Source organism: Sorex araneus, chromosome 2 (genome assembly GCF_027595985.1).
Source record: "Sorex araneus isolate mSorAra2 chromosome 2, mSorAra2.pri, whole genome shotgun sequence".
Taxonomy (NCBI): Eukaryota; Metazoa; Chordata; class Mammalia; order Eulipotyphla; family Soricidae; genus Sorex; species Sorex araneus.
This window is the reverse complement of record NC_073303.1, coordinates 94262228-94289128: the sequence shown is the minus strand read 5'-3', so window position 1 is coordinate 94289128 and position 26901 is coordinate 94262228. Positions and strand designations below refer to the sequence as shown.

The following is a 26901-nucleotide window of genomic DNA, read 5'->3' as shown; positions in this document are numbered from 1 at the left end:
AGCCTGGCTCAAAACAGGGTCCACTGTGGTGAGAGGACAAAACAGAGGACAGCTATGGTCCTGTCTGGGAGATCAGGATTAGTTTTGGCTCAGGAGAGAGAGTTCAAACGCAGGTCACTTCCAGGGAGCTGCATCAAGGCGCCTGGCTGGTCTGAGCCAGGCTTGCTTGTGAGACCGAGGCAGAGCAAGCCCGCCACCCCCACCCCGAGGGGATCCGTGCAGACGGGGCTAGAGAGGAGAAACACCCAGAGCTCCCAAAAGGCCCAGATTTGACTTTGGGTCTGTAAGAGAGGCTGGGGGCCGAGTTCTGCAGTCCCGTGCTGGGTTGGTGAAAGTGGGGGGCCTAAGGCCGGTTGACGAGCAGCTGAACTTTCCTATGGAGGACACAGAAAACGGGAGACTAGGGGGCTACAGATAAACGGTCCTCTGGGGCCAGGCAGGTAGGGGTGGAGCAGGTTGGGAGGGAAGCAGCAGGGGTGCTTGCAGGGACTCAGGGGCCATCTCGGAGGAGGGACATGTGGGAGGGGAGGGGTATGGAGGTGAAGGGAGGGAGGGAAATGGACACAGGTGTGAGGTTCAAGTATGGGGGTGGGGGCGGGGTGGGGAGCAGGTGAGGAGGTGAAGACTGGTGTGGAGGTGGGGGACAGGTGTGGGAGGTGGAGATGGGGCGGGGGGTGGGAATAGGACTGTGGGTGCAGGAATGAAGGTGAGAACAAGGTCAGGGGCAGGCATGGTGAGGATGAGGTAGGAGGCGGGAACAGGTTGTGGAGGTGAGAATAGGGTGGGGGGCAGGCATGGAGGTGGGGGATGGCCTGGGACGTAGGCACAGGGCACAGGGGTGGGGGTGGCGACGGGCAGATTGGCGTGGGTCTGGCGCACGCTCACCTGAGATATCTGGGGCAGGCCGCCGCAGTCCGCCATCTGGGAGAGAGAGGGGTCGATTAGTGCTGGAGAGCGCATGAGGCAGCTCACCTGGGTGCCACGTGTCTGCTCTAGGGAGGGGACTGGCTGGGTGCCGGCCCCACCTCGTGAGGCCACTTTGGCTAGTGTCTACCCCAGTACCCGGCTGTCTCTTAAGCAATCCCACTCCTGCAGCGCCAAGCATGCCGGACCCCCTGGAGGTCCTGTCCACCAAGTCTCTGTGTCTCCCGGGAGCCCTGGGAGGGAGGACTGTCCTCTCGGAGATGTGACTTCTCTGCCCATCCTCTTGCAGCTAGGAGGGCAGCCTGGAGGCTGCAGAAGGGCTGACATGGGGTGTTTGGGATCTGGACAAAGGGATTCACAGGTCGACCCATGAATCACCCTCTCAGGACTGAAGCACAGCATCTGTCTTGTCCCTATGCCCTTTTCCAGGATTCTGGATGCAATCACACACACACACACACACACACACACAGAGTTAATAAAACATAGGGTGGGAGAGAGCATTAAATGGACAGGAGCACATACTGTGCATGCAGGTGGCCTGGGTTCAATCCCTGGTCCCATAAGCATTGCTGAGAGTCCCTTTCTGGCCTTCAGCTATGAGCGGGGAGCAGCCCCCAGCATGACCAGATGTGGCTACCAATAGCAACAAAGAAATAACACCGAAAAATAAAGCCTCTGGGGTGGAGGCTGCTGAGGGAACAGCAGGCTACAGACACCTGGCTTCCTGGGCCACCTCATTTCAGGCCTGTGCTTACAGGGGAGCTGCAAGGAAGATCCTGGTTTTGTATAGTCTCGGGCCAAGACTGCCCCAAATACTCTCTTGGCTTGAGTGGGCCCCACTTCCCAGCACAATGCAGACCCCAGGCCCGCACAGAACAGACACACAGACACGATGCTCGAATAAGCTCCACACACGTCAGCCCCTCAGTAGCCTTGGGCAGTGGTAGTTCTCCCCTTTGACAGAGCCCAACCGGGACGATGTTCTTGGCTGTTTGTGGGAAAGCCTCTTCTTGGACATTTCAGGGGTCCCAGAGAGGGAGTCTCTCATTTCTGCAGTCAGCATCCACTGGAACTTTGGACAAATAATTATGTTCTCTTATTTTTGGATGCCTTGGTCACACCCAGCTCATTGCTGGGGGACCATGTGGTGCTGCTGGGAATTGGATCCCCACACAGGCAAGACAAGTGCTCTATTATTCACCACCCCCCCGCCTGACACAGAGACAAAACAATGACTTCTAGGGTTCCTGACCACCAGATTTGTCTCAGTCAAGCACTTGTTGCAGGAAACTTAGGGGCTTTCTAAAGAAGACCAAGCCAAATGTCCAGCCCTCCTGCCCTTGTACCTTAAGGAGAGTGGTCTTTGTTGGGTCCAATTTTGAGTTGCATTCCACCTAGACAAGAAAAGTGAGAACAAATTCATTAACTTTCCTGCCTAGACCCCGAAACACACTTTCCCTCTTTTTCCTGACCTTCTGCCACTATCATCAGAAATGAGGGTTTCTATTAGCAGAGAAGGAATGTCGGCCTCGGGAGCAAACACAGATGGCTTTAAAATCCAGCCACACCAAGACTAGACGTGAGGCTCTTCCTCACTGAACTATAGTTTCCTCATCAGTAAAATGAAGATGGTGTTTTTCCAAAAGGGCTGCTATGCTCTTAGCTAAAATGTACAAGGTAGTCTGGAATTACTAGCTAATGAGTGTTCTTGTTTAACCAGTTATCACCAGGGATGCTACAGGTTTGTCAACCCTATGCCTGATACCTTATACAAGCTAATATATTTTTCCACAGTAGCAGTGTACATCCTAAACTGGGCAAAATACATACACATAATGTATTATGTTCAACACACCTACAGGAGAACCATCACCTCCTTTGATCTAGACAATATATGTCTATTGATGTGTCCTATGATTACATTCAACATATTGGAGAATGAAAAGCTCATGGTTCTTCAGGAGACTTTAGGTCTTTGCCTTAGCCATGTCATCTCTCTAGGTCTCTGCTTCATAGACCCCAAGGTGCCACGGGCCCAGTTTGGTGGATACTGGGAAAATAGAATCCTTGTTTTGCCTCGCAACATCACAAGTGAGAATTCGGGGTGAAATGAGCTAGAAAGCCTGGCTTATGCCTGGCTCTCCAGGTGCTTCTCTGCCCTGCCAGACAATCAGGCACCAGCTGCTTCTAAATGCACCCCCTGACTCCCCAGTGGGAGAAGGGTCTCTTGACCAGGAAGCCAGGTGACAAGCACACTCAAAGAAAGAAACTGTGGAACCGGGGGTGGGGCGGGAGGGTGGAGCCTGGAGAGGTGACAGGATCTGTGGGCAAATAGCCACCAGGGCTGGTAATCACCAGGCAGGTGCAGGGGTCGGAGGATGGGCTAATCTGACACTCAGAAGACATCCATGGCCTGATGAAGTCAGTCATACTGTAGACAGGGGGGCGTCCTACAGAGCCAGCCAGAATTGCACCATTGCATTCCACACAGAAAACAGTGACTGAGCTCTACATACCACAGCGTCCACGGCAGGTGAATTATCTCCAACCACCAATAAAGCAGGGCACCTGGAGGACAAGGAGGAAAACAGAGGAGGGGTCAGCACCAGCTCCTTAAGGACTTCAGATTCCCAGGCATCTCAGATTTGGACTGTGGTTTTTTTTTTTTTTTGCCCCCTTTTTTGGTCACAGCCGGCAATGCACAGGGATTACTCCTGGCTCTGCACTCAGGAATTACCCCTGGTGGTGCTCAGAGGACTATATGGGATGCTGGGAATCGAACCAGGGTCAGCCACGTGCAAGGAAAATGCCTTAGCTGCTGTGCTATTGTTCTAGCCCCAGGACTGTGGTTCTTAAACAAATTCTGATTTCCATTTCCTCTCTCCCTTTTGCTCTTGTTATTTTACTTTCTTTCTCCTGTTTGGGCCTTAGGATCAAATGGGTGGGTAGTTATTTGTACCAGTATGAATTTTAGTTAGAGAATTTCTTTGTCCTGATGGATTTTTATTTTTTTATTTTATTCTTCTTCTGTTTATTTTGTATTTCAAGATCCCTCTCCACTAAGAAAGGATGTGTAGGACTTTGCCAATGACCCAATCCAGAGACAAAAAATGACTTGCCCAACAAAGGAAATGTTCTGTGCCAAGTTCAGGTGTCCAAAACTATGGTTCACACAAGGAATTATATAAAGACACAGTTATTTCTGGTGGAAGACAGGGAAGTTTGCATCCGCCTCTGCCTTTGCCTCCTGAGTTTATAGATAACTTTGGGTGGGTCTGTGTCTTATTCCTCTCCAGGCTTGGAGGCAATGCGAGGGGTAGGTGCTTGACAAAGTCTGTGTGTGACTATCAGTCCATCTCTTAGATGTGTCCCACAGGGGTGTCAGGGGCGCCCTAAAAACTTGCACAGGGGCTAGAGAAATAGTATAGAGGGTTACAGTGTTTGTCTTGCCTGCGGCTAATCTGGCTGGATCCCGGGTACCCCTTGTGGTTCCCCGAGTCCCGGCCAGGAGTGAATCCTGAGCGCAGAGTCAGGAGTCAGTCCCAGACACAGCTAAGTGTGAATCACCACTACCACCCCCCCTCAAAAAAAAAAAAAAAAAAAAAAAGAATTGTGCAAAGTGGAAAAGGGAATGGCTTGAGGGTGTTTCTGCAGAAAATCTCCAGTTCTTTTTTTTTAAAAAAAATTATTTATTTATTTATTTTTGCTTTTTTTGGTCACACCTGGCTATGCACAGGGGTTACTCCTGGCTCTGCACTCAGGAATCACCCCTGGCGGTGCTCAGGGGACCATATGGGATGCTGGGAATCGAACCCAGGTCGGCCACATGCAAGGCAAATGCCCTACCCGCTGTGCTATTGCTCCAGCCCGAAATCTCCAGTTCTTAATGATGTGACATCCTACCACAGGAAGTTACCGATCTCAGAAACCTCCACAAGCTTCCAGGGACAAAGCTGAAGTGCACAGGAGAGAAAAGGACTCACTGTAAGGTGACCGTGTGGGTTCCCGGCATGGGCCTCTCGATCTCCAGGTCCCGGCGGCTACAGGCAACAGACGCATCATTAGTGCCAGCTGTCCCTCCCCTGATGCACATAGCTCCTCCTCCTTCTCAGCCAAGGTCCCCAGTCCCAATAAGTGGCCTCCAGGCCAAACTACCACGTTTGGAGGCTTATAGAAGCCTCCAAACTCACTTTGTGGAATCCATCCACTTGGTTTCTGCAACAGTGAGGCTCCTCCCCTTCTTCAGGATCCCTCCTCATTCATTGCCCCCCAGGTGCTATTTGATCGCTTCCCAAATTGTCACTCCCCTCCTGGAACTCCACCCGCCGAGTGTCCAGCCTCTTCCCCAGCTCCTCGACTCAGACCGAGTCTCACTCGTCCTCAACTCAGAATCCTGGACACAGACATTGAAGCCTCACATGCAAAACCAGACCCACTCGCTTCCTTCAAAGCCCCCATACTGCCTGTGTCCCCTGCACAGGTTGCCAGAAAGCCTCCGGTACAAGACACCCTTTCTTCCTTTCTTCAACTCAACTCATAACCTGTCACCGAACAGGCCAGGCTCAAACTAAGCTCCTCATCTTCTAGCTTTGTGACCTTGGCCAGAAGGTTCAACCTTTCTGTGCCTTCACTTCCTAAGCAGGAAGCAAGAGTGCTAAGAGCAGCCGCATTGTGAGGTTCTGAAAAGAACCTATTGTTGCTGATGCTTGGCACAGGGGCAAGCAAGGGTGAGACTGGAGGGTTGCGGATGGTCCTCTGTGTGCCCACTGTCCAGCTGGGAGCCTGATTTGACCAGCTGTGCCCCTGTTTCTTTCCTCAGTCCCGGAGAATAGTCCCACACTCTCCTACACTCCCGGGAGCCAAGAGGAGGGGCCGAGGGAGGTAACTGGGCCCCTGCTCAGCTGAACATGGAGTCAGGTTGTCACTGTGTGAGGACACAGCCACGAGACCCATTTCTGTGCCCGCAAAGAGAGGAGGGCAGAGCATGGGGCATTCGTGGACAGCCTCGTCTCCAGGGCCAGTCGCACGTTGACCTCAATACCAGCCACAATTAGGGTTAATGATACTTCTGCCCCAAAACTGAGAGAAGGTGCAGCTTTATCCTTGTGGATGACTCACCTTCCAGCAGCCTCCGTGGAATCCTTCACGATCAGCTCTCCTGGGATCTAGCCCCACTTGGGGTCAGCCCCGGGGCACAGGAATGTCCTCCCAGCCCTGGAGGGCATGACTGGCCTTACGGTGCTTGCGCCTCTAGTGGTCTGGAGGGGTAGCGCAGCTCCTCCCCAAGAGTTCCCAACACCAGGGTCAGCTTGATGGGATTCCCTATCTCTTTATCTTATTTGCTCAATTTCAGAGGTGGGATCTTCTCTAGCCTCTGCCCGGCCCTGCGTTCCAGACCTCCAGAAGGAGGCTGCTAAGTGGCCGTGGTGTGGCCCCGCGCTGGTGCCCATACCTGTTGTAGGCGTTGATGAATAGGTGCAGGTTGCCGGGGTTCATGTCATGAACAATATGCTGGCGGTAGGTGTGGACCACCTCCACGTTATTCTGCATTTCCTCCTGTGTGCAGAGAGGGGTGGGAAGCTTCATTAGCACGGCAGCCTGGGTCATCACTCTCTGATTTCCCTGACATTGAGGTACCAGTGACAACAATGAGACCTAAATCTCTAAGAAGGCTGTGGGACCTAAAATACCCAGAGACAGACTGAGATTAAATTTTAACTAGGTGCAGGAGAGACTTCCAGGGCATAGCCTGCCCATCAAAGGTCCTGGTTCCAGGAGTTCTGACTGGAAGTTAGTCCTCCCATACTAAGCATGGCCCCATCACTGCCCATCGAGCTGGGCACATGCCCTAACATCCCTGAAACTCATTGCTCCCCAAGACACCAAAAAACACATTCCTGTTTCATTAAATGCTGAGATTTAACAGTCATTCACTTTGGAACAAGTAAAAATGCATGCAACAATTGGCCGGTGTTTGCTTGTTTGTTTGTTTTGTTGTTGTTATGGTGGCTTTCATGGGGACACTTTGAAGAGATGTTTTTCCTGCTTGAAAAACAAAGCCCACTCCAATAATGGAAAGTAGCCAGAGTTCGGAATGTAATCACCATCCCCGGTACCCTGGGGGGTCTGACCTCAGCTGCTCCTCTCCTGGGCTTCTCTCCGAATATGATTTGGGACAGAAAAACAAGGTAGGGGCTTGCTCTGTTTCTCATTTGGACACCAGCAGACACTGTAGGTTTTACAGACTAGCCTGGTGTCAGGAGTGGCTGCAGAGCCACGCTGGGCGGGAGCCCCGCTAGCCCATGCCAGGCTCGGGCCACCTGGTCCAAACAGCCCCGATCATTTCCGCAACAAAGAGGAAAACTCATTATTAAATGGCACAGGGTGGGATGGAAGGTAGTCCGGGCTGGAGCTTCCGAGCAAAACACAGCGGGAGGAAGCTGGCATCAATCCCCAGATATCCTGGTGGTCTGAGGGACAGTCATGCCTGGTTCCGAATCTGACACCCCTCCTCTGTTTTTCTATATTCCTATCAGACACTCAGTGAGGAGAGAATGTATCACATGCCGTGAAATGAAGCATGGAAGAGGGAAGGAGACTGACGCCGGTGAAGGCTAACGCAGAAAGAGGCAGCACCTGGAGACCATGGACATGGCACATCCTGGCCCAGTGCAGGTGAACTCATCTGGACAACAGTGGTTGCAGGTAGAAGGGAAGCATTCTCAAACCACAACACCCAACAGGAGAGAGAACAAAAGGGAATGCCCTGTCGCAGAGGCAGGGTGGGGTGGTCGGGGTTGGGGTGGGGGTGGTGGGAGGGATACTGGGAACATTGGTGGAGGAGAATGGGCACTGGTGGAGGAATGTAAACCAAATCCAAACATGAAAGTTTATAAGTTTGTAACTGTACCTCATAGTGATTCACTAATAAAAATTTTTTTTTTAAAAAAGGGAAGCATTCTGAGAGGGGAGATCGTGGTGAATTTTCTCAGTGGGTCCTAAATCCAATGGCAGCAAAGCAGGAATGTGAGACTGAGGAAGCCAATGCAAGCTGGAGGCAGAGATGGGAGCAAGCAGCCAGAAGTCCACGAATGGCTGAAGCGCCTGGAAGCTGGGAGAAGCCAAGAAGAAGCTTCCTGGGAGCCTCTCAAAAAGCACAGGCAGCCCAAGCCAAGATGGCAGCGTCCAGACTACAGAGGGCGGAAGAACCCACTGTAGTGGTTGGAGGCACTGAGCACCTCCCCCCGTAGGTGCAGGAAACACAGGTATGCACCCTCCATAGCAGGCACTCAAGAATATCTGTCTCAGGGCTGGAGCGACAGCACAGCAGGTAGGGCGTTTGCCTTGCATGCGGCTGACCTGAGTTCAATTCCCAGCATTCCCTATGGTCTACCAAGCACCGCCAGGAGTAATTCCTGAGTGCAGAGCCAGGAGTCAGCCCTGAACATCGCTGGGTGTGATCCAAAAAGCAAACAAAAAAAAAAAACAGAAAAGAAAGCACAGCACAGACTGTGTGAGCTGCTTGTATAAAAAGCTAGGAAAGGCAAATCTGACTGAAAGCGGGAGGAGGAAGAGGGTGACCTCAGGGCACAAGGTGGGAAGTCCCCAAGCAGAGCTCAGTGAACCTAGGGGCCAGATGACTCGATAGTTGGACCCATAATGAGGTGCAGCAGAGGTGCTGGAGTCTGCCAGGGCCACCTCAGTGCTGTGCAGGGGCCCGTGTATGGCTGCAGATGGAGCCCAGGGCTTTGCTCACTCCAGGCATGTGCTCCCATTCTTTGAGCTCTCTCCTGACCCCCATCATCTTGGTTTGGGTGATAATTTTTTGGGTGTACCCAGGTGCTCAGCTTTGTCAAGTTCTACACTTTCAATGTGTGCATTTGTATTCAGTAACGTCCTTTGCAAGTCTGAAGTGATAAAGGATGAGAGCGTGCTTCGGTTGTGAAGCAATAATGTCACATGTGCATCAGCGTGTGGCACCACCAGTGTGTATCTTGCTGGCCTCTCTGTCCTGTGCGTCGGGCGGCCACAGCCGCTCAGTGTGAAGAACAAAAGACCAGGCCACGGGACTCACCTTCCCAAAGAAGTGGGACACCACCATGTCCGGAAGAGCCTGGGTCCATCCGGAAATCTGCAGGACAAATCACAGAATTGGGAAACTGGGGTTCACTGAGAGGCAAGCTCTCAAATCCAGGTCAAGAGGTAATAAATGATATTTGCTGGACCTGGGGTCTCTGGAGGTCAGCCCCGCCTTATCCTCAGAGGTCCACACACAGGGCGCAGACAAGAGCAGGCACTCAACAGAGATGCGACTTGTTACTAGCTTTGCCCCTTCCGGGTACACTGAGTCCTCAGTAAGGGAGGCCCACGCTCACTGTTTCTGAGCACCTGAGTCTCCACTTCTGGCTCTGCTTACCTCAAACTAGCCTTTAAATTTTCCCCCTCAAGACAGCTTCTCTCCGAATAAACTGAGTTTCCTGATGACACTGCAACGTTCACTTCTCACCTCTCTTTTGTGACAATGCTAGTCTACCACGAAAATTCCATAAATATTAGATAGACCATCAGAGAGTCATAAATATGAGGTATGCGTGAAAAATGGATCAAGTTTACATATGTTTAATATGTGATACTAGGCACACAGCAGGGGCTCCCGAAGTACTAGGCATGCACCAAGAGCATTAAGTGTGTGCTGACTAGTTTGGCTCACGCAGGATCTGTTGAAGGAGATGACCTTCAATTCTAGACCTCCATGTTGCATTTGATGCTGCCCTGGTGCTGGGGCTCAGAGCACTGGAACAGGAGTATGAGGAACTTCAGAGACAGAGCCAAGGAGAGCCTCCCTGGAAGCACTGTGTGCCCTAGGATCTGACCCAGGGGCGGATGCATCCTTGACCATTGCTGTGAGTCTTCCCTCTCAGAACTGGGGTTAAGCAGAACATTGGGACAGATGGTGGAGCCCCGTTATCACAGGTCAGTCCCATGTCAGCCAGTGGTTTGCATCTTCTGCCCTCTGCACCTGGCTCAGAATATCTGCCCAGGAGCCAAACAAGCTGACCGGCACACATTACTTCCCATGCTGGAGAATAAAGTGAAAACCAAGTGTGCCTGCTTCAGAACTTGGCACTCATGTGGCAGGGAGGGCTCTAGGTGGGGACGCAATACTAGGATGGCCAAAATGCGATGGGGTCAGAGGGGGGCCCAGCCTTTCAAATCCTCTGGCCTGACAGCCACTGCAAACTTGGCAAAAACACACTTCCAAATTGAGAAGCCAGGATCACCCCAGCTGAAAGACTTTGTCTATTGCAGTTGGAATGGTGTTCCTCTTTTCTTGGCAGATACCAGGGCCTTTATGAAAAAAAAAATCATCTTTGAAATGTTGAAAGGATAAGCATGGACCAAGGCCAGCGGCCAGAGTCCAGAGCCCAGCTTCCCAGAACACAGGAGCCCTTCCTCTCAGGGGCCTTGTGGCCACCTCCTGCGCTTGGTCAAGGCAGAAAGGAGGAGACGGGGCAGGTGGGGCACAAGTGTAAGGGCCACCGAGGCCCAGGAGCAACACTGGGCCCAGGTCTCCCCCTGGATGTACCCCTAGATAGCTTTTTTAACTCTGCTGAGCCTCAGTTTCCCCCTCTGTAAAGCAGTCACAGCCACTTTCACCAACTGGCTCTGCCACAGACTTAAACAGGTCATGCATATAGAGCCACGGAGAAATACCACCTGTTAGACAATCAATAAATGTTAGCTAATTATTACTGTCCCCTACACTAAGTGGCACAGATGGAGACTCAAGTGATATTTCTTTACTCATGGCTAATTCCTGAGATTAGAGAATACTGTTTATCTTCTGAGTCTCAGGCACTTCTTTGGGGGGGAGGTGCTCCCTAGCAGTGCTCCAAGAGACCCAGTTTCCCTCCCAGCCATACTCGGCCCTGCTGTGTGGGTTCTATTGGCGCTCAGGTGTGGTGATGTAGTTTTGCCTGTCTGGGAACCCTGTGGAGTTGGGGATGGAACCCCAGGACTGGTACGTGCCAGGCATGAACTTCATTCCTCTAAACTATCTCTGTGGAGCCAGCAGATACTCCTGAGTATCTGCTTATCAAAGCTGACTTGGGGATTCCGTCTCTCTGGAATCTGACAGCAGCCTCCCAGTGACCTCTGAACAGCAAACAGTAGAGGTCATTTACTTCTCCAGGCAATGCTGAGAGCACCTCCTCTCTTTGTGGAGGTGGGGACTAGGGGACTGTGAGGGTGGAGTGTGCAGAGGTCTCTAAGCACAAAACCCCACCTGACCACGGTTCCTCACCTTTGAGGCAGCCCAGTCCATCCAGCCTTCTGCACACGGGTTCACGTTGATGAGGACGAGGCCCTCCACCATCTCAGGGTTGTTCAGCTGCAATTCAAGACAGAAGGTAAGAGAGGAACATGGCCAAGGGAGACATGGTGAGTCTGAAAATCAAACCAGGGGCTGGGTAGAGTTCAAAGAACTCAAGCATATGCTTTAAAAGTGGGAGGTGCCCCCCTTCTCCCTGCATTTCTGGTAGACTACCCAGTCACACCCAGGAACTGGCTCTGGTGCTATATAAGTTCATTAAAGTCCATGATCCAGAGACTCCCAAATAAGTCTCTCAGAAGGGAGTAACACAGAACAATATGCCATAGAGATGCCTCCGGACCCCAAAGTCACCATCCAGTTAAAAAAAAAAAATCTTCACACACATTCTTCGAAGGAAATTTTTTTGGATAATTTGTAGTGGATTATTCATAACAAGAAATACAAAATAAATTATTTAGGTCCTGCTTTGAGGGCAGGGTTTGGAGGCCAGGGTGGAAACATCCAAAATATGGTGATGGGTAGGTATAATGGTGGTTGGAATATTAAATGTAGCAAATTATTGTGAACGACTTTATTAAAATAAAATAAAATTACAAAATAAATAAATAAATACAGGTGGGAGGTCTGGGTTCCATCCCAGGCATTGCATGGTCCCTTGAGTGCCACTAAGAGCACCCAGGAGCAGTAGCCAGGAGTAACTGCTAATACCCACCATTTATGGCCCCAAAACAACAACCAAGAACCCTAAACCAAAGATGGAGAAAAGACCCCCGAACAGGGCCATGTACGGTCCCCAGAGCAGGACCATATAGGGTGCTCTCAATAGTACAACTCCAACCCTGTCAAACTGAGACTTCAGTTCAACAGCTACAAGATGGAACTGTGAGGAGAGAGGGAGAGGCAGGTACAGGATAAGTCAGGAACAAACCTGCTCCACAGACCTTTGTTGAGCAAATCAATTCAACTGTCAAATGGGTTGAATTGACAGTTCAACCCACACCTCCTCAATCAGACAGGGCACATACACACTCTTTGGTTCTCAGTAGAACTCAATTACTCCTAGGAGATTACCTAATTATCTGTGTGCATATACACATGTGCCCATGAGCGCGCACACACATGCAGGCATGCACACACATGCAAACATGTATGCAAGCGTACACACACACACACACACACACACACACACACACACACACACACACACACACATACCTAAAACAGAGTTGGGAGCCATGATAGTCAGGTGGACCCATTTATCTTCATTCATCCCAGCAATTTCTACCTTGCATAAAGCCCAGCAAAGGACACAGTAAGACACAAGTCATATTACTACAATTTGGAACAACTATGTTGGGAAAATACAAAATGTCATGTAGCACCTGACTTGGACCCTGGTCATCTAAGTGGCAACCAGCACAGGGATCTCTGATTCAAGTTCAGAATCAGTCAGGATCCAAAAATTCCTGATGATAACAAAAAGCGGAGCCATCATATGGAGAAGCCTTGCTGGAAGACTCCTCCGGGACATGAGAACTGTCACAATGTCGTACTGTCGTTCTGTTGTTCATCGATTTGCTCGAGCAGGCACCAGTAACATCTCCATTGTGAGACTTGTTGTTACTGTTTTTGGCATATCAAATACACCACAGGTAGCTAGCCAGGTCCTGCCCTGCGGGTGGGATACTCTCGGTAGCTTGACAGGCTCTCCGAGAGGGACAGAGGAATCAAACCTAGGTTAACTAGGAGCAAGGCAAATGCCCTACTCACTATGCTATCACTCCAGTCCATGAGAACTGTAAAGACACCAAACTGGAGACAAAAGAATACATCCAGGGTGGTAGTTTGGTGAGAAAAATAACAACTTACAGTATCTGCATGAGTCCACATGTGGGCTGGAGAGACAGTACAGCATATAGGGTGCTTGCTTTGCATTCAGTCAAGCCATATCTTATCCCTGGCGCTTCATATGGTCCCCTGAGTCTGACCAAGTATGATCCTTGGGCACAGAGCCAGAAGTCCTGAGCACCACCAGGTGCTGCCCCCCTCAAAAACAGTCCACATGTTTATACACAAGCACATGCATGCTCATCGACATACATGCACACAGTGTAGCACCAGGGCTACATATAAATCTACACATGTGCACACATCCATACATGCAACATGCACATAGGTCACTGCCTTCTTTCCTTTGGTATTTTCAAATTCTTCTTTTATGCTATAATAATCTTATTTAAAACATACTCTCTTTTTAATGCGAAAAAAAACAAACTCACAGCAAATCGAGTGAGGATGTAAGCGCCAGCCCCAGTTCCCATGCCAATAACACTTTTCAGTCTGGAAGCAGAAAGAAAAATCCATGTCACAGAAGGCCTGAGTGATGAATTGCCTAACAACCACCTTAACACCTCCCCACTCTCTGCCCCAAAGGTGTCCCATCTCCTAGTATTCTAGCTGTATTGGGTGGGGCTTGCGGGCAGGGGCAGGACCTGGAAGCTGCATTAGGCTTTATGGCTTGAAAAAAGTCATGGTCTTCTCCACATATCTCCTCTTCCCTTCCCCCACTACTGTTTCATCCCAGACTCTAGAGACCATCTGATAATTCAGGAAGGTCCACGATTGCATCCCTCTCAACCACTCTTTAGCCTTGAGCTCTAGTTCAAACTTGAAGAATTGGGATGAAAATTAATTGGGCAAAAGCTCTTGGAGGCACAATCCTCATACAAAATCTCAGGGAAGAAGATGAGCGCTGGAGAAATAAGGGCCTGGAGACAGGCACTGAGGGCTCAGAGACGCCTATTCTAGAATGTTCCATTGGAAAAATAAATCAATGGGAGAAGAGACAAGGAAAGCACAGGCAGGTGGGTAGCAGTGATCAGGTAACAGATTCAGTTAAGATGAAAATCCTTAGTTAGAAGATAAAGAACTGAAGAGACCATGTGAGAACAGTGCTTACACAGGGGACAGGCTCATTTTGTCTCTGAGCTGTAAACTTCAATCTAAACTCCAGAGGTAAGGCTGAGTCAAAGCCAAAGGAGAAGCGGAAGTGAGAAGTCCCCCCTTCTTGCAGGCTGATTAGGGAGCCATATCCTTGATCTTACCCAAACTGGTGGAGGACTCCAGGAAGCATTTCGGCCAGTTGATCCATGGAGGGGTACATGTACCTTGGGAGAAACCCAGCAGAGGAGTTAGGTAAAGCTCAGACCACAACAGAGATGAGTGATGACCACAGGAATGCTCCAGAATGCAGAGAGCCTGTGTCCACACATCCTAGCCCCTACACCCACTCTCCAGTCCGGCCTCCCCAAAGCGCATGTGGGTTTGCTCCACTGGGCCAGGATGCCCTCACTACTAAAGTTTCTCCTTTTGCTCCGTGACTGATCGATTGCTGGCTATGTCCTGGGTCCAGCATCAAGCTTTGGATGATCATGATAGACTCATTTAATCCTTACCCCAGCTTTCAGAGGTTGCTATGATTTCCTCCTCCATAAAGATTATAAACACCATCCAGGCTCAGAGATAAACCTCTTGGCTCCACAGACAAGCAGGAACTTGGAGTCTTATCTTATGTGGCCCTTGAATTTGTGTCTAGGCTCACATACCCTAGAGTGGGTACTCGCCTTCTGCAGATCTACTTCCAAATATTTAAGTATCCCTGACTGTAAGAAAGTTCTTTCCTCTTATCTCCTCCCCCAGAGATGCTCTGGCAAACCTTTGGTAAGTCACTGATGAGCTGGACACAATGGTCTCCATCAGCTTTGGACATGGCTACTCAGGGGGAGACTTCAGGCCAGAAAAGTGTGAATTCATACCTCTTTGGGGACACACCCACTCACAGGGGGCATGGCTCTCTCCACCATTCAAAACTGGACCCCAAAATCAGGAGATGAGAGCCTTGAGGATTAGGGATTAGAAAACCTGTGTCTGTGCATTCAAGGTTGAAGTCAGGAATCAAGCGTTTCCTACCTGCTCCTTAGCAAGGCTCAGAAGACATCGTCCATTTCTGCATGTCCACTCTTCTAATAGTTATACCATCACGAGCCCCTAAGACCACCAGGAGCCACTTCCCTGAACAGCTCTATGTCCACTTGGTCCCAACCTGCCCTTACCCAGCCCATGTTTCTTTTTCTGGATCATCTCCCCCTTGTAGTCCTTTGCATAAGGTATCCCCTCCAACTTTTCAAAAGTGAGTGCTAACCCTCCCCTCCACTCCTGCACTATCATTTTCAGAGAGGTCCAGGGCCTCCAGGGACCATCAATGCTAGCCTGAGTTCCTCCACAGTCCCTTTGCCTTACTCCAGGAGGACGTCCAAAAATTGCCCTGTTCAGAGAGTCCAGATGCCATCAGTGACCTTGGCTCTTTTCATTTGTTGGCTTACTTATTTGTGGTGATTTTGTTGTTGTCTAAGTGAAGACATATTATTAAATATATAGTGTAGGGGCTGGGGAGATACTAAGGGGCTAAGGCATCTGTTTTGCATGAGCCTTATCCATGCTCAAGCCCAGGCACCTAATCATCCCCTGAGTAATTCTGGGTTTAACCCCGGAGACCCGAAAGTACATCAGGTGTGTCACAGAGTCCCCCAAACACCACAGGAGAGTCCAACTGTCAAGGCACAGGGAATGGGGAGCTAGTGTTTTATGGGGATGCGGTTTCACTTTGGAGGTAATGAAAGACTACCAGAAGTGGGTGGATTCTGGATGTACCACAGTGAATGTCCCGAATGGCACAGTTGCACACTGAAAAACGGCTCACATGGGATCATTCTTCATCCCCCTGATGAAAATCAGGGAAAAGAGGGTTCAAATGGTAAATCTCAGACAGATCTTCCTCAACTCACAGTATCATGCAGCACCCCGTTGTGCACTGAAGTTTGGCACATGAAAACACTAGCTTGCGGAAGATGTGACTCATAGCTATGGCCCAATGTCATATCACAAAAGAGCATCCCTACCACTATTTCTTCTGAATGCAGATACCACGATAAAGTCCCAGAAGTGATGCCAGGAGCTATCTGTATACATCTCACAGCAATTAAATGTAAAGTCTGTCTCAGCCATTTCTTCCCTACCTATTTGAACCCTGCATGACGAAAGCCCGGGACAGGGGCTCCCCCTTCTTACCCAGCAGGGAAAGATGCAGCGCCATCCTGCTGCCCGGGGGCATCCACATGGCAGACCGAAAAGTGCTGGGTGATCTCCTGCATGTCCTCATAGTTGAAGAGGGGGTTGTAGCAAGTTTTGTCTGAAGAGCAGTCAGGACAGAGAAGAAGCAAAGAGAAGACACATTAGGGTGCTCAGTGACAATCTGTTTCATTTTGTTCACTTACTCCTAGTTAGCAGCAGGTGTAAAAAGCTCATAAAGAACCAACAGGTAGGGCCAGAGCAAGGTAGTACAGCAGGTAGGGAGTTCGCCTTGCACGCGGCCTACCCAGGTTGATCCTCGGCATGCAATACGGGCCCTGGGCAACACTGGAAGTAATTCCTGAATGTAGAGCCAGGAGTAACCCCTGAGTATAAGTGGGAATGACCCAAAAAAGCCAAAAAATAATTTATAATAAAACAAACCCAAACCGAACTAGCTGGCATTGTAACTGTAACTGCTGTCCTATCACTCAGGGATACTAGCCAGAAAACATGATTATCAAACAAAGTGCAGAGTAACAATAGCACAGACCTCCCATGACTAATGTGGCATGGATGCACCTCTAAATGGCTAAAGTATATGACAAATATGGCCACCAGGTCACCAGCAACACATTTCCCCTCTCTTCCTGGACACAGAATTGAACTGTATTTCCCGGGCTCCCTTGCAATTAGAAGTCATCCTGACCAACAGCATGGAGTTCGCCAATTTTCTCACAACTCAACCACCCAATCCTCCAAGTCTCTCTTTTGTCACCCACTTGACAGATGTGGAGATACCAGCAGAAGCCTCTCAGGCCCAGGGAATGACATAACCAGAGATGACCGGAACCCGGGTCTCTGAATCACGGGTGGAAAAGTGTCCCCCAAAATGTCCACTGATAGTTATCGAGCGAGAAATAACTATTTTGTGAAGTCACAGAGGAGTAACAGTCTCTTATAACTAAGACTAAATCTTTCTAAAAGGACAGAAAGGCACCTCTGCATGAGACTGCATTTCCTATTCAGAGGTCTATGGAAAAATAGGAAATATAACAAAGCACTTAGCATGGTATCCGGGGTAGGGTGTGAGGGGGTGGGGGCACCAGGGAAAGAAATGAGACAACAGAAATGATAGTGAAGGAGGAAACAAATGGTTTTCAATGACGGGCATCGTCAACAGCCTCAGTCTATGAATAAACTGTATAGAAAGAATGCACTGTAGCATTGTAGCACTGTCGTCCCATTGTTCATCAATTAGCTCGAGCAGGCACCAGTAACATCTCCATTATGAGACTTGTTACTGTTTTTTTGGCATATTGAATACGCCACAGGTAGCTTGCCAGGCTCTCCGTGCGGGCGGAATACTCAGGTAGCTTGCCAAAATTTCCGAGAGAGACAGACTAATTGAACCCAGGTTGGCCTCATTCAAGGCAAACACTCTACCCGCTGTGCTCCAGAGAAAGAATGCAAAGTAGGCAATTTGTTGATCAAAAAATCAAACAAGTTTTCACTGTGTGGCACTCAAGTTTATAGAGATAAGGGGACCAGGAAGGTCTAAAAGAGACTTCTGAACTCCACAGAAGGATTTGCTGAATTATGTGTCATTCTATTTTACTTCATTTTATTTCTTTGGTGGCTAGGATATTGGTTTTATTCATATTTTTATTTTTAAAAGGTTTAATTATAACACCATGATTTGCCAAATTGCATAATATAGTTGGCATTAAATATCCAACACCAATATCATACACTCCACCAATTGTTCTAAGTTTCCCACCCACCATCCTAGCCTGTCCCCTTAGCAAGCACAAAATTTACTTCATACTGCTTGTTACAAAACAAAGGCCAATGGAACTATCAAAATTTAGATCAATGAAAGTTAATTTGTGATCATTGTTATAACACACAAAGGTGTTACTGAAATCATTGAGGTTGTTGGTGCTAGCTAGAGATATCATTTTAACATTCAGTAGATTGTTTTTCCTTTCCTAACTGTGAAAAGTAAGCATCTTTATAGGGTAACACTTCCTGGCACTTTTAAGAATGCATCAGTTGAACACAGCAGCATTACTCAGAAGAGTCAAAACATAGAAACTATTTAAATGCCAATCAGATAAAGACTGCAGAAACTACTGTGGCGGATCCACACCACGGAGTATCATTCTGAGAAAAGAGAGTCAAGTGCTGGCATAGCTAAAACATAGAGAGACCTTGGAAAGATTGAGAAGTTCACAGAAGGCCTCCTGGAGTGTGAGTCCACCGAGATGATTCCTGAGAGACAAACAGGAAGTTACTGACGCAGGTGAGGCAGAAGCTGTGGCAGCAGGCCTCTGTTCATTCGAGATTCCCAGGTTCTTCAATATTCTCAAGAATGGAAATACTGAATGATCAAGATGTTCAGACCCAGAGTTGGAAAATAGAAAAGTTTATTGGAAAGTCGAAAAGAAATGAAACTCCCCAAGGGGGAGTGAAGTGGCCACAAGTCTGAGCTCAGTTGCCCACTGAGACACAGAGTCAGGACAGATATTTCAAGGTTTTATTCCCACACCAAAGCACTCATACAAGGGACTCACATTGAGGGCTCTCATGCAAGGGACTCATTCAGAAGCTGGGAGCTCTGACTAAGCTGGGAACCCTGATTTTCCTCAGGGAGCAATTTTTAAGTCCTGGGCCCTCCTGACTATGTGCCGGGTGCAAGCCTGTCTGGGTGTCCCCTTACAGGTGCATTCTCATAGCCTTGAGCAAGCAAGCGAAGATACAGACGCCAAACAGAGCAGTTAACACAACTTGTGACTTTTACTCGAACCATCCTTGTTATCTGTGGCCAGATATCTGGCCACTGATGTCCATGCGCTTGGGGTCTGACTTGTTTTTCTTTACTAGGTTGCAAATTCAGGATCCTGAGGCACAAAATGGAGTCTGGCTTTCTGCCTCGCTGGCAAGGGGAAACTGAGGCTTCCTATTTTGTCATCAGTGATTCCCAGGGCTGGAGTGTGAGATTATGGGGTGATGGATATAGGGTATAGGATTAAATAATTATAGGTATAATAAAAAAAGCTCTACAATGGCTAGGGTTGATGGTTGTCTGATTCTAGGAAAACACTTAAAAACAAACAAACAAACAAACAAACAAAAAAACCTGACATGAACTAAAGTCTGGGTCAAATCCAAGACGGTGGAGTCTCCCAGAGCAACCAGCACATTCTGGCACAGAGATATCTCCATGTCCCAGGGCCGTGCTTTCCAGACCCTGCCCGTCTGTACAAGAGCTCTTCCAAGAATGGTTCCAGGAAGTGACAGAAAGGAGAGACAAGGACAATGCCACCACCGACACCGTCCCCCGCCTCCCCCCCCAGCTGGCTCTTCCCACCTTCGGGAGGAACAGGTTCAGTCTCAACAGTGGACCCAGGCTCCTCAGAACTTACGGTTCATGCCAATGTCATGGTATGTGAGGATGACGGGCCGGTTTCCCTTGGGCGTCCCGCAGAGCGTGACATGAAGGGAGCCATGTAAAGTCTCGATGTCCTGCTCCTGAAAAGGACAGAAAGCAGAGAGGGCTGTCAGATGAGCCCTGTGGCATAGGGGCGGGGGGGGGGGGCTGTAATTACAGGATGAAGAGTCCACTCCATGGGGCTCAGGCATGTTTCTCAATCAGACTGAGGGCTCTGAGCGTCAGGCAGAGCCAGGGCCAGAGCCAGAGGAAGAAGCAGAGAAGGAAGAGGAAGGTAGAGGAAGGAAGGCTCAATCAGGAGGCAGAGGAATCTGGGCTCAGAGTGTGCATCTGACAGTATGAAGCCCAGAAACGGCTTCGGCCATAGTCCCCAGGGCTCCACAGAAACTTGCGTTTCTCTCACAGGAGAGCTCACACTCCTCTGTCCCTCTAGCCAGCCACACAGGTAACGGGCACTGGATGGTTTAGGGCATCGTAGAATTTTTTTTTCCTGCTTCCCCAATTTCCTGGGTGAACCTGATGAGGAGAGTCTCCTGCCCACACTTCAACCAAGCTAACACCAGAGAGCAGGACCTGCCAAGGCGCGACATAAGAGAAGCACGGAGTGCATTGGGGTGGCCTTGAGATGGTCTGAGTCTCCTTGGTAACCTGTGAACCTATGCCAAACGTGCTCATGTTCTGGAAGGGGCCCAGACCCTTCTTTGCAAAATAACATGCTTTGCAGTTTCTTCTTCCTTGCTCTCCTACCAGTTGCCTGAAAGTGTCCCAACTCCCATCAGATAGTCTAGAAAAGCGTGTTTTTGCCTTCACTTTGAACCCACTTCTGGAGTACGAGCTCAACTGGCCCTGCTATCATAACATAAGTGTTTTTCCATTCCTCAAGGTGTGCTGATTGGGTTTTTTTCACTGGCTTTCGGTAGGAATTTCTGCAAACCCATCCTATCCACTGTCATTCCTGGTAGATTTGTGATTGTCTTGAGATCCTTTTTCTTAGTTTCACGGGCAATATCAACTTGGAATGGGAAGGTGGACCTTCAGCCCCTTGAGGTTAACTCAAGGGACTAAGCATGCGTGTGGCATGCAGGAGACTCAGGGTCCAAACCTGACACAGCTTGCTCCCCAAAACACCACTGGGATTGAGGCCCGCCTCCCAATTACAGGACAGATTCAGGGAAGGGCAGTTGAGTTAGGGCAAGCACAGTCAACTGCACTCATGTCCAGCTCTTGGGAAATAGTAGATGGGACTTTGATCCCGCCATGCTGAGAGGACTGGATCTGTAGCAGCCATGTTATTACAAGGAGGCAAGGTTCTGTCTGATAACACAGAGCAACAGTTGGGAGAGGGAAAGAAGAGAAAGGCAATCTGAGTGGTATATCCACCACCTCAGAATTTCAGTTACACAGACAAACAACTCCTAAACGACCTTTAGCCACTGAGTTGCCAAAAAAAAAAAAGAAACAACCCAGATGGTACCATATCAACCTCCCAACTGTCATCCTTTCTCCAAAGGCCAGGTCAATTATCCTATCTGCGTTGTTACACTGGTTCATCCAGCCAGTCCACCCCACACCCCTGGATACCAGTAGACGGTGACATACTGGCTCTTGGTCTCGCTGGGGACACACCCAGCTGGTCAGGCTTGGTGCTTCCCACACATCTCCTTCTCCCTCCCATTTTGAGACACTAACAAAGTCAAATCCTCACACCCCAGAAGGCCAGCCTAAGTCAGTGCTCAACACTGATTTTCCCAAGAGCACAGGGAGCAAATATATATATAAAAAACATTTAAAATTGATTATAGGACACTTCAGATTCCAGTGAACCCACTTCTGGGAGCCAGCTGGAATGTGAGGGGCTGAGTGATGGGAGAGAGAGGGTACATGTTCACTCCACCTGGGAGGAAGAGGAAGGATAGGTCCACCTGACGTGGAGTTCTGTGGACCTGTATTGTTCTAGGTCCTGGGACTGCCTGGGACACTGGGAAGCCGAAGGACACAGCAGGAGGGACTGTGCATGCCATCCCTCAGCAAGCACCCCGCCCCCCGCAGAAAGTCATTTCTGAGGTGGTGTGACATAGTCACTATCTCCACACACTGGGGAACCAAACCCCATCTCTGCTGCTGCTTTCTCATGAAGTTAAGCCACTTTACCTTTGGCTAGCCCACGGTCATTAAGCAATCGTTGTTAGATCCCTTCCTACCTACCTGGAGGGCTGGAGAAGGGGAATACAGAGATGGGAAGAGGAGCACTCATTAGACACCAGGGGGGTCGTGGGCCCCAAGAGAGAAGTAAAACATGGCCAGAATTTGCTACAGACATGCAAGGTACTCTGGGAAAAGTAAGGAAGAAGATCTTACCCATGGGGGGGGGGGGGAACAGAAGAGGGGCTGCAGAATTGGGGAGGAAGGAGACCAGGGCTGGGCCCCATCTTCTGAGATCAATGGCTCACAATCACTCAAAGACGAAGGGAGCTCAAAGGACTGAGCTTGTGTGTGGCATGCAGGAGGCTCAGGCTCCCTCCCTGGCACTGTTTGGCACCCCCAACACCACCGGAGCGGGGGGGGGGGGTGAGGTTGTTGCCCAAGCAACAGAGTATCTCCTGAGCATCTCTGGGTGTGGCCCACAAGCCCATAAAGTTATAAAATGCACCCCAATTCACAGTGCTCCACCCAGAGCGGGCAAACACAACACCTGCCTTTCTGAGTAGGAGCCTCTGCAAACCAGCCTGGGAGAGGCAGGCAGGGATTCCTGATCTTTGCTTTGAAGACGCCCAGGAGAGCCAGTCTGAAGAGGGGCGCATGTCCCCAGCCACCATTATGCCTTAGAAACGGGAACTTCACCTGTACGTGGAAATGCACTTGAGGGTGCTCCAGGGAACAGCAGGAAGAGGAACCCCCTACCCTCATGCCCCCCAAGGGTCCTCCTGAGCACCCCATTATTACACCAACAAAATGCGTCCCCTGGCACTCTCTACAATGCCCTGCACCTCTCCTGCCTCTAGCAAACACTGGAAAAATCCACAGAGGATGGAGCAAAAGCCCCGCATCCTGCATCAGCTGCTGGGCTGAGCCCCAGCCCTGCTGCCACTGGAGAAACAATAGTCCTTTGTGGGGGTCACATTCTCCATTGTCTCCCCAGCTGGCCCACATGGCGCCTTCTAAAAATAGCACAAGCCAGGCAGTGCCCCCACCAGCCCGGGGGCACCAGGGTTCAAATCCAAGTTGGGCCATTCCTCGCCCCTCCGAGGCCCCAGGTTTCTCCACTCCGGCTCCTCCAGTGAAAGGGTCGCCTGGCAGTGGGACACACGGGAGTGGAGAGCGGGGGACTCTGGCTACAGGGGAGCAGGCGGTTGAAGGTGATTAAAGGTGGTGTCGGGGCAGGACTTGGGGAAAGCTATAAGACTCTTGGGCCCAGCTGGGACCCAGGATGTCCCTGGTCGGCCCCTGGAGGAAGGGAGGGTGGGGGTGGTAGATACTGACTCATCTCCACAGAACCCTCAAAATTATGAACCAGACTCTAAGTGTTGGAAAAGAAAAGGCTGCCCTGGCACCTCTGCCTGCTCAGGGGGACCGGGCTCAGGGTCTGCCACCCAGAACCCCCGCCGCTCCCCACTGAGGATGCAGTATCCGTTGGAGTCAAGTCTCCCAAGACCTTAGTGAAGTGATTTCTCGAGGAAGTCCAGAGTCCTGAGGGGCTCGGGCTCTGCTCTGCTGTCTGATGGGCTGTGCTCCCCACAACCAATGTGTCATCTCCCAGGACGGCAATAGCCGCCTGGAGCACAAATACCTCACACTCACAAACATCCTTCCCCCTGCCAGGAATACTATGACGGACTGGAGCGGGAGCCATAGTACGGTGGGTGGGGCACTTAGGGCACTTGCCATGGGCCCCACTGGCTGTACTACTCAGGGCTTACTCCTAGCTCTTGCTCAGGGATCACTCCTGGAGAGGTTTGGGAAACCCTATGTATTCCCAAGACCCAAACTTGGGTCATCTGCATGGAAAATAAGTACCCTACCTGCTGTGCTCTCTTGCCACCCATGTAGATTGACTTTATTTTTTTTTTTTTTGCTTTTTTTTTGGGTCACACCTGGTGATGCGCAGGGGTTATTCCTGGCTCTGCACTCAGGAATTACTCCTGGCGGTGCTCAGGGGACCATATGGGATGCTGGGAACCGAACCCGGGTCGGCCGTATGCAAGGCAAACGCCCTACCCACTGTGCTATCGCTCCAGCCCCCATGTAGACTGATTTTTATCAGCCCAGTCTCTCCCAGGACCAGAGCTCCGTGGTTGTATAAGACACAGAGAAGAGCCAGCACCTGCCTTTCCCATTCACCCCTAGCCCACCCCACCCCAACCCACCCCCAACTCCCAGGTGCCTCGGCAGGTGTGACTGGTCAGAGAGGCCCAGTACACAGGCTCAGGTTCTTCCTGCCACAGATGGTACACATGCTCTGTGTCCCTCCTTCTCTTCCTTATAGCACCTGCCACAATGACAAATAACTCTCCCAACTGCCTCTCTGACCCGCCTGCCAGCTCCCAGAGGTAAAGGCTGGCCCAGTGCAGTGCAGACAGGGTCTGGCCCAGTGGATTCACGCTGAGATTTATAGTTTCAAGCGCCCAAAAGGCAACAGGGGGTTGTAAGCACACCAACTGCTAAGTAACCCTGCAAGGTTTCATCTCCTTGGCTGCAGATTCTGGCTCCAGAGCTTTCTAGACTGTGGCAAACGCCTGGGTTTGGCCTTGCAAACACTCAGAGCTCCCTTCCTTCGGGTGGAACTCCCAGCAGTGAGCCTGACCAAACTTGTTCCTCCCCAGTTTTCCTGGTAGCCCAGGACAGGTCCGCAGATTTAGTTACAGAGCCTGAGATGTCAGCAGAACTTGCTGGAGCTTGGACAATGTTTTGGGTTTTGTTTTGTTTGGTTGTTTTGGTTTCTGGTTTTTGTTTTTTCAATAAAAAGGTCATACTAGGCCTTTTGATTTTCTTTTCCCCCTTTCACTCTTGCACCTGCGTCTTATCTAGAACAAGCATGGGAATCTCTGCAGTTCTGCAGCCACTGTCTGAGCACGAGGACATTCCCAAAGCTACAAGAGAGAGTAGGAAGCTGTGGAAGGAGCAAGGGGTTAGGTGACAGGTGTCACCCGCTAGGCAGGCCTCCAAGGTACGGAGGGGAAAAGATAAAACATTTGCTTGCTGAGGGCACTGTTGGCTGGGTGATATCATCTGATCTTATACCCACCATGTGCTCTTGGCCAAGGGACCAGGCATGCCTGAGAATCCCTTCCCTCTGCTAGAAACCCGGATCATTTACTAGCCCATCTGCTCAGGGAGCTGCTCCCAAGACTGAAACTGCAGCACAGATGGTGAAGTTGTCTGCAAACTGTGGCGCTTCCCTTCATGTCGGCTGTTTTGGGTGCCCGTCCCAGACAGGAGAAGCCACAAAGGACTGACCGCAAGGGCTTTTCAACCCACTGGAACATCCGGGGGTGCCCGGAGCCTGCTGTTTCCAAATTCCAGCCCAGTCTCCCAGCTGGGAGCCAGCTCTAAAGGAAAGCATAGGGAGCAGCCAGCTAATGAGCCCAACGGGCCACACCTCGGCCCCTGCCCTCTCTAATCCTTGGCCATGGCCCAAGACAGATGCCAGCTCCTGAACTGGTGAAGAAAGTTGATTTCAGACAGTTGGGATAGCATTCATTATGCTAGGACGGGACAAGGTGAGAAAGGCAGATACTGTGGGCAGAGGCTCCTGAGAAAACCCCGAGGCATATAGTCCCACCACCATCATTGCGGGAGATAATCCCCACTGCCCCATACTCCTGGTTCAAGTGCTGTGGGGCAGGGAGGCAGGGCCCTGGGTCTACCCTCTTGAAGAGCAAAACAATGAGAGTTGGGAGGAAGGAGCACCCAGGGAAAGGGAGTGAAAAAGTATTTTCATATAAAGCAGCCATCTTCTTCTTAGACAAATACAACAGAGGCCAGTCTGGGGCTATGGGACAATCACGGCACAGAGGGAAAAGCCGTCCTGAACCCGAAGCCCGGCGTAGAGCTGCAGGCTCGGCCAGGCATGGTTACAGAACTGCAGGCCAGGAGAGAAGAAGCTAAGATTTCAGAAGGAGGCTGAGGTTTTGCTTCCAGGACTCCCAGCCCAAGACCACGCCGGGGCATTTGGAAGCAAGAGGACCACTGAGAGAGGGACCAGGTGCTATGGCAACACCCTCCATGTTTCAAGCTTCTCTCTGCTCCCATCACACACTGAGAACGAAGGGGGTGATGAGAAAGGTGTTGTGGACGGAGTGTGACCCCACCCCACCCATGACACTGGAGCCCAGACCAAACAGGGCAGTTCTGGGTGATATCATCGGATGAGAGAGCTCCAAGGAACTTCCTTCTCGGGGGTGGGAAAAGCTATGAAGAGGGTCATCCAGGGAGTGCTAATTTCCGTGAACTTTATGTCGGCTGCGCTCCCAGGAATGGCAACGCACCCAGAGTTGTTTGTGGACTGGAAAGCTAATCCCAGGAGGCCAGTCCAGGGCACAAGACTGGCAAATACAGGGGTGGCTCGGAACATGGCAGCGGTTCTGGGACAGGCACAGTCATCTGCATTAGATCGGTCTCAGCTGGATGGACCTGGGGGAACAGTCAGGTCCCCCTGCTCCTGGAGAGGCCAACTGGGCCAGGCTTCTCCATCTCCCCGCCTGGATGACATTCCAGGAAAAGCCACCGGAGGAGGGAGAGGAGGCCATGGCTCAAAGTGTCCTGATCCAGATGTTGGAGCCCTGACACCACCTGCCACTTGGGCTTTGTGCTAAGTGTCCCCTGGCTTCATGAGGGCATGAGACTGGGGCAGGGCGCGGGTGGGTGGAATGTTTTCAAGCCTCAGAATTCTGCCCACCTTCAGTCAGGAGGCACAGAAACAAGAAGCCACTCTGGAAAGAAGGAAATCAGTAGGTCACTATTTGCATTTTCCCTGGGAGCTGATGTGCTTATAAGGGAAAGAATCAGGCTCCCCATCTGCACCCCCACCCCATTCCACCCCACAGGATCAGATTTTCCCCTG

General features: G+C 50.5%; 1 protein-coding gene across 1 annotated transcript in view; it reads right to left on the bottom strand.

The window, feature by feature from the left end:
* NDRG1 (N-myc downstream regulated 1) overlaps positions 1–26901 on the bottom strand; it is a 55088-nt gene that overhangs the window by 5837 nt on the left and 22350 nt on the right. The window contains exons 4-14 of the mRNA XM_004602444.3: positions 19816–19921; positions 16388–16508; positions 14365–14427; positions 13540–13600; positions 11231–11317; positions 9002–9058; positions 6380–6483; positions 4911–4967; positions 3444–3495; positions 2274–2321; positions 886–921 (exon numbers count right to left, since the gene is read on the bottom strand). Coding sequence (XP_004602501.1) covers positions 886–921; positions 2274–2321; positions 3444–3495; positions 4911–4967; positions 6380–6483; positions 9002–9058; positions 11231–11317; positions 13540–13600; positions 14365–14427; positions 16388–16508; positions 19816–19921 — 792 coding nt within the window. The remainder of the gene's footprint in view (positions 1–885; positions 922–2273; positions 2322–3443; positions 3496–4910; positions 4968–6379; positions 6484–9001; positions 9059–11230; positions 11318–13539; positions 13601–14364; positions 14428–16387; positions 16509–19815; positions 19922–26901) is intronic.